Here is a 14,229-nt window from a genome sequence, read left to right on the forward strand (position 1 = left end):
CTACAGCAGCTGAAGACCACATGCACTCAGCCGCCTCTATTAGGTACAGGAGGTGCATAATAAAGTGGCCACTGTAGATCAGTTCTACTGTTTTTCAGCTCAGTCCTTATTGATGTGTTTAAGCAGTTTGATGGGAAAACTGGCTGAGTCTCTGGCATGTCTGGAATCCTGCCTCCTGTGTCTGTAAAAAGTAATTGTTAACCCTGAACACAAAAGATTCTGTTTATTGGGAAAAGTCCTCCAAAAAATCTTTCTGACTCATATCTCGGTTATGTGCTCTGAGCAAGCAAGTGAACAACTTCTAGCAAAGATTTTAAGATGTTTACACTTACTTTGTGATTTCGTGTCTCAGTTTGTAAGTGTATCACAACTTGTTTAATGCCTTTTTGCTTCAGAGCTGCCAGACCATCCACTTCTATAATTTACCTGCTTGCAATTTCCTACTTGTAATGCACAACACAACACAACCTGGACAACACAAACACCTACAGCAGCACGCAAAAGTTTGGGCACCCCTGGTCAAAATTTCTGTTACAGTGAATAGTTAAGTGAGTAGAAGATGAACTGATCTCCAAAAGGCCTAAAATTAAAGTTGTAACATTATTTTCAACATTTTAAGCAAAATTAGTGTATTATTTTTGTCTTGTACAATTTTAGAGTTGGGGGGGAAAAAGGAAAAGAGGACCATGCAAAAGTTTGGGCACCCCAAGAGACTTGAGCTCTCAGATAACTTTTACCAAGGTCTCAGACCTTAATTAGCTTGTTAGGCGCAAACACGAGGAAATCTGCAGATGCTGGAAATTCAAACAACAACACACACAAAATGCTGGTAGAACACAGCAGGCTAGGCAGCATCTATAGGGAGAAGCGATGTCGACATTTCGGGCCGAGACCCTTCGTCAGGACTAACCAAAAGGAAAGAGATTTGAAAGTAAAGGGGGGAAGGGGGAAATGCGAAATGATAGGAGACCGGAGGGGGTGGGATGAAGCTAAGAGCTGGAAAGTGAATCCAAACTCAGGTTGGAGGAACAACACCTTATATACTGGCTGGGTAGCCTCCAACCTGATGGCATGAACATTGACTTCTCTAACTTCCGTTAATGCCCCTCCTCCCCTTCTTACTCCATCCCTGACATATTTAGTTGTTTGCCTGTTCTCCATCTCCCTCTGGTGCTTTCCCCCCCCCCCCCCTTTCTTTCTCCCGAGGCCTCCCGTCCCATGATCCTTTCCCTTCTCCAGCTCTGTATCACTTTCGCCAATCACCTTTCCAACTCTTAGCTTCATCCCACCCCCTCCGGTCTACTCCTATCATTTCGCATTTCCCCCTCCCCCCTCTACTTTCAAATCTCTTACTATCTTTCCTTTCGGTTTGTCCTGACGAAGTGTCTCGGCCCGAAACGTCGACATCGCTTCTCCCTATAGATGCTGCCTAGCCTGCTATGTTCTACCAGCATTTTGTGTATGTTGTTAGCTTGTTAGGGCTATGGCTTGCTCAAAGTCATCATTAGGAAAGGCCAGGTGGTGCAAATTTCAAAGCTTTATAAATACCCTGACTCCTCAAACCTTGTCCCAACAATCACCAGCCATGGGGTCCTCTAAGCAGCTGCCTAGCACTCTGAAAACTAAAATAAATGATGCCCACAAAACAGGAGAAGGCTATAAGAAGATAGCAAAGCATTTTCAGGTAGCTGTTTCCTCAGTTTGTAATTTAATTAAGAAATGGCAGTTAACAGGAGTGGTGGAGGTCAAGTTGAGGTCTGAAAGGCCAAGAAAACTTTCCAAGAGAACTGCTTGTAGGATTGCCAGAAAGGCAAATCAAAACCCCCGTTTGACTGCAAAAGACCTTCAGGAAGATTTAGCAGACTCTGGAGTGGTGGTGCACTGTTCTACTGTACAGCGACACTTGCACAAATATGACCTTCATTTAAGAGTCATCAGAAGAAGACCTTTCCTGTGTCCTCACCACAAAATTCAGCGTCAGGAGTTTGCAAAGGAACATCTAAACAAGCCTGATGCATTTTGGAAACTAGTCTTGTGGACTGATGAAGTTAAAATAGAACTTTTTGGCTGCAATGAGCAAAGGTATGTTTGGAGAAAAGAGGGTGCAGAATTCATGAAAACTGTTAAGCATGGGGGTGGATCGATCATGCTTTGGGCTTGTGTTGCAGCCAGTGGCACGGGGAACATTTCACTGGTAGAGGGAAGAATGAATTCAATTAAATAGCAGCAAATTCTGGAAGCAAACATCACACCATCTGTAAAAAAGCTGAAGATGAAAAGAGGATGGCTTCTACAAAAGGATAATTATCCTAAACACACCTCAAAATCCACAATGGACTACCTCAAGAGGCGCAAGCTGAAGGTTTTGCCATGATCCACACAGTCCCTCGACCTAAACATCATCGAAAATCTGTGGCTAGACCTCAAAAGAGCTGTATGTGCAAGGCAGCCCAAGAATCTCACAGAACTTAGAAGCCTTTTGCAAGGAAGAATGGGTGAAAATCCCCAGACAAGAATTGAAAGACTCTTAGCTGGCTACAGAAAGAGTTTATAAGCTGTGATACTTGCCAAAGGGGTGTTACTAAGTACTGACCATGCAGGGTGCCCAAACCTTTGCTTCGGGCTCTTTTCCTTTTTTTGTTATTTTGAAACTGTAAAAGATGGAAATAAAAAAAAAGTAATCTTGCTTAAAATATTAAAGAAATGTGTCATCTTTAACTTTACGCCTTTTGGAAATCAGATCATCTTTTACTCGCTTAGCTATTCACAGTAACAGAAATTTTGACAAGGAGTGCCCAAACTTTTGCATGCCACTGTGTGTCAGGATGTTGTTCATCGACTTATAGCTCATTGCTTTGGGTCAGGTATGAGTTGTGTGTGCTTCGTGTCTGTGGTTGATATATATGTATGACGTGAAGGAAAGTGTTAATTGTTTTACTCTCCCACAAAATAATCTTTCCATTTCAACTTGTGGAAAATATTGCTAAGGTGTGTATTTCATGGTAAATGCATGGCAGGTTTTATGATTTGAATGGAAAAGTGCAGAGGCACCCATTGTGAAATTAAGAACCATGTTGTATATCACCTTGTGCAAAAGACTCATCGGGGATATCATGTATAAGTTCACATTCAAATTATTGCCTCTGTTTTTGTGGAAGATAAAAAAGTAGAATCAGGTTTATTATCACTGACATATATCATGAAATTTGTTGTTTCGTGGCAACAGTACAGTTCAATACATTAAAAAATGATAAATTACAATCGCAAATGTATTTTTTAAAACACGAGCAAACACAACTGACACAATTTTAAAAACTGTTCGCTTTAATCATGGTGTAATGTCTAATGGCCATGCGAGTGTGCGCGACTGATACTAGTTAGAAACTGCTTGGTAACAGTCTTCCGTCCCAATTAAGCGACATCATGTCTCAACTAAACAAAGATTTTTTTAGACCTTAAGAATTGTCCCAAATAAGCAAAAATACTGAGGTAGTGTACATGGGTTCATTGTCTTTTTAGAAATCTGATGGCAGTGGAGAAGAAGCTGTTTCTAAAATGTGTGTACCTCCTTTGTGATGATAATAGCAAAAAGAAAAGATGTAGTATGTTCTGGGTGGTGCGAGTCCTTAATGATGTATGCTGCCTGTTTTGAGAAATGTCCTCCATTGTAGGGAGGCTCAGAGCTGGCTGAGCTTTCAACCCTCTGCAGGTTTTTCCAGTCCCTTCCTATGGCCCCCTCCCAAAGCAGACAATGATGCATCTAATTAGAATGCTCTCCTCGGTACATTGAGACTTTTACTAAATCTCCTCAAAATCCTTATGAAATATGTAGCAGCTGTCTCAGATTTGGTGAACTTCTTAAAAAATAATTTTTATTCATTATTTGGACTGCAAGTAATTCGACAAGACGCTCCTGCAAGTATAAATGCATGGTTAAGTCCAGAAAGTTAGTTTCTATTCAACTGTCTCTGTTCCTCCCAAATATTCTGCTGTAACTGTGTCTTACTGAAAACTACATATGGAGATGACTTGATCAAGGTGCAAAAAGATGATGGGAGGTAGAGATAGAGCGGACAGACGGCAGAGACTTTTTCCCAGGGTGGAAATGGCTAATATGAGAGGAGCATAAATTGTAAGGTAAGTGGAGGAAAGTATAGTTGGTGGGGGGGGGTGGGGGGGGTGTAATGTCAGTGTTAGATTTTTTACACAGAATGTGTGGAGCACACTGCCAGGGAGATGGTAGAGGCAGATACATTAGGGCCATTTAAGAGACTCTTAAATAGGCACAAGGATGAAATAAAAGTCAAGGGTAACACAGGAGGGAAGGGTTAGATTGATCTTGGAATAGGATAAAAGCCTGCCGCAAAATTGTGGCCTAAATGCTTGTACAGTACTGCTATGTTCTATATAAAGTATTAATGGCTTAAAATTAGAGTTAATGGTGGGTTTAAGGTTTTTTTTAACAGAACTTGAGAACTGAAACCTTCTTGTGAAAAAGGTGGATGTGTTGTGTTAAGTACTGTTTGTTTCTCACATTTTGAGTAGCTGTGTGGGTGTGGCTGGAAGCCTGATATTATAATACATTTATGATATATTCAGACTAGCAAAAATCATAACAATGTTAAATACCTCCTGTTTCTGAGGTCAATAGCATAGATCACCTGGGGTTGATAAAATGTGGAGCTACACCCAGTGGCCACTTTATTAGGTAAACTGTACACTTTCTTATTAATGCAAATATTTAATCACCCACCCATGTGGCAGCAATTCAGTGCATAAAAGCATGCAGACTTGGTCAAGAAGTTTATTTGTTGTTCAGACCAAATATCAGGATGGGGAAGAAATGTAACCTCGGTGACGTTGACTGAGGAATGATTGTTGGTGCCAGACGGGGTGGTTTGAGTATCTCAGAAATTACTCATCTCCTGGGATTTTCATGCACAACAGCCTCTGGAGCAGGGACTCCCAACCTGTGATCCATGGACTCCTCGGTTAGAGTATATATAGAAAATGGTGTGAAAAAAAACAAACTGCTTCCAGTGATAGATAGATAGATAGATAGATACTTTATTCATCCCCATGGGGAAATTCAACATTTTTTCCAATGTCCCATACACTTGTTGTAGCAAAAACTCCTTACATACAATACTTAACTCAGTAATAATATGATATGCATCTAAATCACTAACTCAAAAAGCATTAATAATAGCTTTAAAAAAAAAAGTGACAGTTCAGTGGGTAACAACGCCTTGTTAAATGATAGAAGTCAGAAGGGAATGGCCAGACTGGTTCAAACTGACGGGAAGGCAACGGTAACTCAAATAACCACTTAGTACAACAGTGGTGTGTAGAAGAGCTTGTTTGAGCACACAACACGTTGAAGCACGAAGTGGACGGGCTACAGCAGCAGAAAACCACACCAGGTTCCACTTCTGTACCAAATGAAGTGACCACCGAGAGTGTACCGTAGACCACAGTAGTAATGGTGTCAGCTCCATTGGTTTAGGATGGACTGAATATGTCCTCTAAGGAAATCAGATTCAGTCTCAGGTTTATTATCACTGACAGACAGAAAAAAATGAAATTTGTTGATTTGTGGCAACAGTACAATGCAGGAGGTACCTAATGAAATGGCCACGGAGTGTAAGAAGAAATATTTGAAATCCAGGCAGATGGACTAACTCGATCATTCTCAGAAGCAGCACAGGCAGTCAGCCAAATGATTGCCTTGTGGACTGTGAAATTCAATTCCGGAAACAGATTACACTCACCAGGAATGAAATGTATTGACTCCACAGCTGAAACTTTGAATTGAAATAAAGGCCATTCTGCAACAAATACTAATGTATGAAATATCAGAGCAAACCAAATTGCTCTAAGTATTTCTGAAGGCTGTGTGCCCGTTAGGCTGAGGACGAAGACCAGCAATCTGCATGATCAATGACTGAGAACATAGCAACCCCCTGCCCTCCCCCAGGTCAGCAAGTCCTGGGGTTGAAGGATCATGTAGGCTGGAGGCAAGAGGGCCGGTGATCCCTCTTCTCATCCCCCCCCCCCCCCCCAGATCATCAAGATGGCAGAGTTCAGAGGTCAAAGTGTAGGGATCCAGCAGGCCTGAAGTTTGAAAACTGAAGAAGCAATAAGCCCAGTGAGTCCACTGGTTGATGGCTGAAGCTGAAACCCCTGGGTCGATGACTCTGAAGGTTTGATTTCTGCGATTCTGGGCCACAAAGTTATGTCTACGTGTGTGAGTGGGTGGGAGGGTAGGAAAGATGCTTGTTCTGTTGTTTGAGTCCTGAAGAAGGGTCTCAGCCCAACTGCTTATTCATTTCCATAGATGCTGCTTGACCTGCTGAGTCCCTCCAGCATTTTGTGTGTGTTGCTTTGGGTTTCCAGCATCTGCAGAATCTCTCGTTTTTGTTTTGCCCTTGTTGTTGTGTTGTTCTGCTGAACATTGTGGGCATACTGTGTTGGTGCCAGAATGCGTGCCAACGCTTACAGGCTTGCCCCCAGCACATCCTTGGGTTGTGTTGGGTATTAACACAAACGATGCATTTTACTGCAAGTTTCAATGTACACGTGATAAATAAACTAATCTGAATCTGATCAGAATCGATTGTTGGAAATTAATTTTCAAATTTACAGATTTTAAAATTATGGAAAATTATACCAGCTGCTAAAACTTTTTTTATTTGCACTCAGCAATGTTTCATTATAAGTCAGTGGTGGTTGTCCAGTATGTCTGGCAATGACAGGAAACCTGTGCAGAAGAGTTTTTAAAGTGGAAAAGCTGTTGCCCTGGGGCAGTTTCTCTCTCTTGACCTCAGAAGTCCAGGTCCAGTAGTATGAACAAACGTTATCGGATTTAACTTGTTGCAAGTAAAAGCACACCTCATCTTCAGTCCTGTGGCTGAGCAGTGTGGGCAGTTAAAAATGCCCATGGTTAAAGCAGGATGCGTTATTGATAGGTCCCTGTGTCTTGCAGCTCTGTAGATGGCCTTCCAGTTGCAAAAAAAATAAAAATTTCAGAGTGTGATTTGGAATTTCTACATTAATGGGGGGGGGGGTCTGAAACATTAACCAGTTATTCCTCTCCATTGATGCTATCTGACCCGCTGACCTCCTCCAGCATTTTATCTGTATTGTCCATTCCTCATTGACCTTGGGCAAATAGTGGTGGCATGACTCTGCCCATCTCTTTCTCGTCTTCCTTATTGTTTAAAAAACGTAACAAAGTTTGATATTACTCTCTGGACAACTTCATAGCCAAAACATTTCAGAACGCAAAGAGGCTTGGAGCTCTTAGCAAACTCACTTTGCCCATTAATCTTTGTATGTCTCAGACTGAAACAAGAATCTTGCACAGAACTTGTAGTCCTGGGAATAAAGTGTAGATAATAGAGGAGAAATACAAATGAAGTCTTCCAATGGCCAAAGTAAGAAGAATGAGAGTTGATCACCTTATCTTAACGAATCCTGTGTGTTGTAATCCCCAGTTCATTTATCAATTCTGCTCCTGTCTTGCACATGGCTGTGCTGCTGCACAGAGTTAATAATGACGCTGCTTTCAGCAGACTGAACAACAGTCGCTTTCTCGGCCGTCTTCTTGACAAGATTGAATTTGGGTCTGTGGAGCCATGAGACTGGAATCTGGAGCTATAATCAAAATGCTGGAGCAGGTCTGCAGCCCAAGCAAATAGGCACAGCGTCTTGCTAATTGCTGTAACACTTGTCTCCATTAGGTTGCACTGGCAGCTATGGCACAGCAAGCATGATGCTGGAGGAACCTGGGATATGTGGATGGAAACGGACAGGCAGGCTTTCAGCTCAAGACCCTTCACCTGGACGTAATGAGGCACAAAAACGTACGGTTTCTGTTTCCCCCCACCCCCACCCCACCCTTGTTTTCTGACCTACTGAGTTCCTCCAGCAGCTTGTTTTTCTCTGAATGCAGACCTGTTCTATCAGTTTGGGGTGTAAGATATTCCACAATCATTCCCATAAAGTACAACGTCACCAAAAATTGCAGTGAGGTGTTTAAGTTATGCTCAGCACAGCACAATGCAGGCGGCTTGGGAGGGATGAAGTAAACAGCTGGGAAGTTGATCGGAGACAGAGACAGAAGGCCATGGAAGAAAGGAAAAAGGGGGAGAGAGCACCTGAGGGAGGTGATGGGCAGGCGAGGAGATGAGGTGAGAGAGGGGGAAAGGGATGGGAAATGGAGAGGGGGGGAGGTGTGTTTGGGGGCATTACCAGAACTTTGAAAAATCAGTGTTCATGCATGAGGTTGGAGGCTACCCAAATGGAATATAAGGTGTTGTTCCTCCAACCTAAGTGTGGCCTCATCACAACAGTGGAAGAGGTCAAGAATGGACATATTGGAATGGGAAGTGAAATTAAAATGGGTGGCCATTGGGAGATCCAGCTTGTTCTGGTGGACAGAGCGTAGATGCTCAGTGAAGTAGTCTCCTAACCTGGCCCTACACTACACTTTCTTCCTCACTACCATCCAGGACCCTGAGCAGTCCTTCCAGGTGAGGCCACATTTCACCTGTGAGTCTGTTGGGGTTATTCACTGTGTTCAGTTCTCTCACCATGGTCTCCTGTACATCGGTGAACTCAGCCTAGATTAGGAGACCACTTTGCCGAGCATCTGCGCTTCCCATTCCCATTCCGATATGTCCATTCACGGCCGCCTCCACCACACTTAGGTCGGAGGAACAACACCTTGTGTTCTGTTTGGGTAGCCTCCAACCTGATGGTATGAACATCAATTTTTTATTTTCAAACTTCCGGTAATGCCCCCACCCCCTTCTCCAAATCCCAACCCCTTTTCCCTCTCTCGCCTCCTCTCCTTGCCCGCCTATCACCTCCCTCTGGAGCTCCTCCTCCCTTTTTCTTTCTTCCATGGCCTTCTGTCTCTTTTATCAATCAACTTCCCAACTCTTTATTTCATCCCTCCTCCTCCTCCTCCTCCTCCTCCTCCTCCTCCAGGTTTTACCTGTCATCTGGTTTTTCTCACTCCCCTCTCCCTACCTTTGAAATCTACTCCTCAGCTTTTTTTTTCCTCTAGTACTGCTGAAGGGTTTCGGCCCGAAACGTCAACTGCATTTTTTTCGATAGACGCTGCCTGGCCTGCTGAGTTCCTCCAGCATTTTGTGTGTGTTGCTTTGTACTGGACATGAGCCTTTCTCTGCCAAACAGTGGTAGCAATCAATCAAAATATTAACAAAATAAGTACAGTGGACAGTAGAAATCACAAGCAGAGTGGAAAATGCCGAAAATATTCACCATTTGTTGGTTGAAACATAGGTAGGTGACTGAAGTGACGATCAAAGCTTTTATTTTCAGTTTGGCTCTGGGCCTCAAATACAAGAATAGCTTTGATAATTACCATGCACAAAACCCTGGCAACACCTTCACAGTATATACTTTGTGTGACATAATAACATGATTAATGCATAGAATTACAGAAGTTTATACATTTGAAAGAGGCAGTTGTGCTCTTGCCAGGTTTGTTTGTAATTAAAAATAGCTTTTGTAATGTTCCTGTTATCCTCAGTGTTCCAAGTTTGTTCATAATCACAGTTACATTAGCAATACAGAAATGCTATTGATGATGCAGTTAGCTAGATCTTGCATTTTGGCCCCCCGGAATTCTGAAATGTATAGTGTATCATTTATTCTTGCCCTAAGTATTTTGGTTGTGCGTGTGCGTGTATGTGTATGTGATGGGTACTAACTTTTGGAGGCATTGCCTTTTGAATATGTCCTCAATGGTGGGCAGACTTGTGCCCATGATAGTGCCCATGATAGAGCAGGCTGAGTTTACAGCCCTCTGTAGATTTTTCCAATCCTCCATAACAGGTGGTGATGCAACCATGGTATGATTGTAGAAATTAGGAATTGTTCGGTTAGCAATTCTGCCTCATACAAGGTTCATCTTTTCTATCATTCTATCCCATCTTCATGTAGGGAACCTTCTCCATTCAGGTTCTCAACATCCACTGCACAAACTGGAAGTCCTTCAGAGTATTTATCTAGTGTACTCTTGGACTTCCAGCACTTCTAACCTTATAAGAACTGAGTTTACTTTCGTTAGTACCCAATTCCCATTCTCATAGTTGCCTTATTTTTTATATTCTCCATGTAATGGCTGCTACAAGTTTTAGAAAACCATAAAATCATCAGACATAGGAACAGAATTAGGCCCTTGGGCTCATTGAGTCTGCCCCATCGTTCCAAGAGGGCTGTTTTATTATCCTTCTTTACCCCATCCTTCTGCCTTCTCCCCATTATCTTTGACACCCTTACTAATCATGAACCTAACAATCTCCATTTTGAATATTCCCAGTGACTTGGCCACCGCAGTCATCTGTAGCAATAAGTTCCACAAATTCAACACCATCAGGCTAAAGAAATTCCGCCTCATCTCTGCTCTAAAAGAATGACCCTTCTAGACATCCTCTCCATATCCATTCTGTCTGAGCCTTTCAATATTCAATAGGGTTTAATGTGATTTCCCCCTCATTCTAAACTCCAAGCACAGGCTATTTATTATCTCAGAGAGAGGGTTTATTTTACTAAAAATCTTGTCTAGGACTTTAGGAAACAGGGAATGGGATAAGACCATAAGACAAAGGAGCAGAATTAAGTCATTTGGTCCATCGAATATGCTCTGCCATTCCGTCAGCTGTTTTATTATAGATTTCAATCCCATCTTCCTGCCTTCTTCTTGTTACCTTTATTGCCTTACTAATCGAGAACATAGCGACCTCTGCTTTGAATATACCCAAGGACGTGGTCTCCAGGGATGTCTATGGCAATATTTCTTTATTAGCTATATTTGAATTATAGTTCTATTTTCTGTGTATTTTGATTTTGGATTTGAATGTTGGAGGGTGACATCAGGCCTCTCCAATCTCCAGTCCTTGGCTTGGGCTTGCCCTCTAACTCCAGGCTCAGCAACTTCAGAGCACCTTTCAATGTCGTGCTGATCCACTGCTGTCCCTAGTCCCTATGCCATACTGGTCCATGCATGTGTACACAACTCCACTGAGACTCCATGCAGGACATCTGTAACAACAGCACTGCATACTGAAGAGGAATATGATTGTATTGAGGAATGACAGCCACAGAGTACTTCAAAGTAAATTTTATCATCAAAGTACATAGTTGCCATCATGTACAGATCTGAGATTCAATCTATAGAATAGTAACCATAATAGAATCAAAGAAAGACTGCCCCAGTTGGGTGTCCAACCAGAGTGCTGAAGACAACAAAGTTAAAATACAAAAAATAAATAATAACAATAAACAGCTAAGCAACAAATATCAAGAACGTGAAATGAAGAGTCTTTGAAAGTGAGTCCATCAGTTGTGAGAACATTTCAATGATGGGGCAAGTGAAGTTCTCCCTTCTGGTTCAGAAGTCTGATGGTTGAGGGGTCATAACTGTTCCTGAACCTGATGTTGTGAGTCCTGAGGCTCTTGCGCCTTCTTTCCAATAGCAGCAGCTAGAAGAGAGCATGACCTGTATGGTAGGCATCCCTGATGATGAATTGAGTCATACATAACAGAAACAGCCTTCTGGCTCAGCATATTCATGCCAACCTTTATCCCCGTCAATGTTATATTAATCATACAACACAATTTGCATTAATATCTACCAAATTGTTCAAATTAAGCATCAAGTATTCAAGTTCTATTTTACACTTCTTGTTTTACAAAACTGCAACATAGAAATTACAGCACAGTACAGGCCTTTTGGCCCATGATGTTGTGCTGACCTTACAACTTTAAGTTCCATCTAACTCTTCCCTCCTACATAGATAGCCCTTCATCCATGGTGAATCAGTATCCTGGCAAAAAAAATATACCATGAAGTCTAAAGAACACTCCAAGCAATTCCACAAAAAGGTTATTGAAAAGCACAAATCAGGAGATGGATACAAGAAAATTTCCAAGTCACTGCATATTTCTTGCAGTACAGTTAAGTCAATCAAAATCAATCATCAAGAAGTGGAAAGAATATGGCACAGCTGTAAATCTGCCTAGAGCAGGCTGTCCTCAAAAACTGAGTGACCGTGCAAGAAGGGGACTAGTGGAGGAGGCTACCAAGAGACCAATGACAACTCTGGAGGAGTTGCAAGCTTCAGTGGCTGAGATGGGGGAGATTGCGCATACAACAACTGTTGCCCGGGTGCTTCACTAGTCGCAGCTTTATGAGAGAGTGGCAAAAAGATAGCCACTGTTGGGGGGCAAGAAACTCGCATGGAATCTCACCTACAGTTTGCCAGGAGGCATGTGGGAGATTTTGAAGTCAGCTAGAAGAAGGTTCTGTGGTCTGATGGAACCAAAATTGAGCTTTTCGACCATCAGACTAAACACTGTTTGACTTGAGGCAAATGCTGCACATAATCAAAAACACCCCATCCCTATTGTGGTTCTGGCTGCATCACGCTGTGGGGATGCTTTTCTGCAGCAGGCCCTGCGAGTCTTGTGAAGGTAGAGGATAAAATAAATGCAGCAAAATACAGGGAGAACTGCAGCTTGGGAGAAGATGTGTTTTCCAGGAAGATAATTACTCCAAGCATAAAGCCAAAGCCACACAACATAAACAACCAAGTTAACGTCCTGGAGTGGCCAAGTCAGAGTTCAGACCTCAATCCAACTGAGAATTTGTAGCTGGATTTGAAAAGGGCTGTTAATTAATGATCCCCATGTAATCAGACAGAGCTTGAGCAGTTTGTAAAGAAGAATGGGGAAAGATTGCAGTGTCCAGATGTGCAAAGCTGATAGAGACCTATCCACACAGACTCAAGGCAATAATTGCTGCCAAAAAATGCATCTTACTAAATGCAGACTTGAAGGGGATGAATCCTTGTGCAATCAATTGTTTTGTGTTTTATATTTGTAATTAATTAAGAAAGTTTGTAGAGATCTGTTTTCACTTTGACCCAAAGAATCGTATTTTTCTGTTGATCGGTATAAAAAAAAAGCCAAATTAAATCCACTGTGATTCAGTGTTGTAAAGCAATAAAACATTAAAACTTATAAGGGGTGTGAATACATTTTATAGACACTGTAAATTTACTTTGAAAAAGTAACGTGGGTGTTGCTGATTTTTTAAAATATATCAGGCAGTAATGGAGAACTTGCTCTTGGTGTCTTCCACCTTTTGGATGGCTTTGATGGCATGTTATTATCTGCAGCTGAACTCAGGACTCTTGTTCTGAGTCTAACCACAGTCTTTTCTGAAGAATGAATAAGATGAGCTGCATAATGTTGCACATTTGGTCAAATGCTGTATGTCTGGTGTCCACTTCCCTTTGGTGTCGGCACTGAAAGTACTCTTTTATTTCCCTCTGTTAACGTCCAGTTTATCATCAGTCAACCACATGCTTGGATGTTGTTGAGTGCCACTGAGTTGTTGTTGACTCATGGTGACCCTGAGGACCAAGGTGTACATATAACTCACACCCAACAAATGAAGTAATATTACCACAAATGTTGGAGGAAGTCAGCAGGTCAGGCAGCATCTATGGAAATGAATAAACAGTTAGGCCGAGACCCTTCTTCAGGACTGAGAAGGAAGGGGGAAGATGCCAGAATAAAAATGTGGGGAGAGGGGAAGGAGGCTAGCTGGAAGGTGATTGGTGAAACCGGGTGTATGGGGAAAGGTAAAGGGCTGCATAGGAAGGAATCAGGAGAGTGGACTAATGGAGAAAAGGAAGGAAGAGGGGACCCGGGTGTGTGGGGGGGGGGGGGGGTGGGTTAGTAATAGGCAGGCAAAATGAGGTAAAAGATCAGAGTGATCAGATTGATTGATTCCTGGGATGGCAGGACTTTCATATGAAGAAAGACTGGATTGACTAGGCTTATACTCACTGGAATTTAGAAGATTGAGGGGGCATCTTATTGAAACGTATAAAATTCTAAAGGGATTGGATAGGCTAGATGCAGGAAGATTGTTTCTGATGTTGGGGAAGTCCAGAACGAGGGGTCACAGTTTAAGGATAAAGGGGAAGCCTTTTAGGACCGAGATGAGGAAAAACTTCTTCACACAGAGAGTGGTGAATCTGTGGAATTCTCTGCCAGAGGAAACAGTTGAGGCTGGTTCATTGGCTATATTTAAGAGGAAGTTAGATATGGCCCTTGTGGCTAAAGGGATCGGGGGTATGGAGAGAAAGCAGGTACAGGGTTCTGAGTTGGATGATCAGCCATGAT

General features: G+C 42.3%; 1 protein-coding gene across 3 annotated transcripts in view; it reads left to right on the forward strand.

Moving 5' to 3' along the window:
- chn2 (chimerin 2) overlaps positions 1 to 14,229 on the forward strand; it is a 251,596-nt gene that overhangs the window by 75,974 nt on the left and 161,393 nt on the right. For 2 of the 3 annotated variants that reach the window (XM_073024500.1, XM_073024499.1), the window contains exon 2: positions 7,743 to 7,865. The exons of the other annotated variant lie outside the window; for it this stretch is intronic. In XM_073024500.1, the coding sequence (XP_072880601.1) occupies positions 7,743 to 7,865 (123 nt within the window). The remainder of the gene's footprint in view (positions 1 to 7,742; positions 7,866 to 14,229) is intronic. 3 annotated transcript variants of the gene reach the window in all.

Source organism: Hemitrygon akajei, chromosome 20 (assembly GCF_048418815.1).
Source record: "Hemitrygon akajei chromosome 20, sHemAka1.3, whole genome shotgun sequence".
NCBI lineage: Eukaryota > Metazoa > Chordata > Chondrichthyes > Myliobatiformes > Dasyatidae > Hemitrygon > Hemitrygon akajei.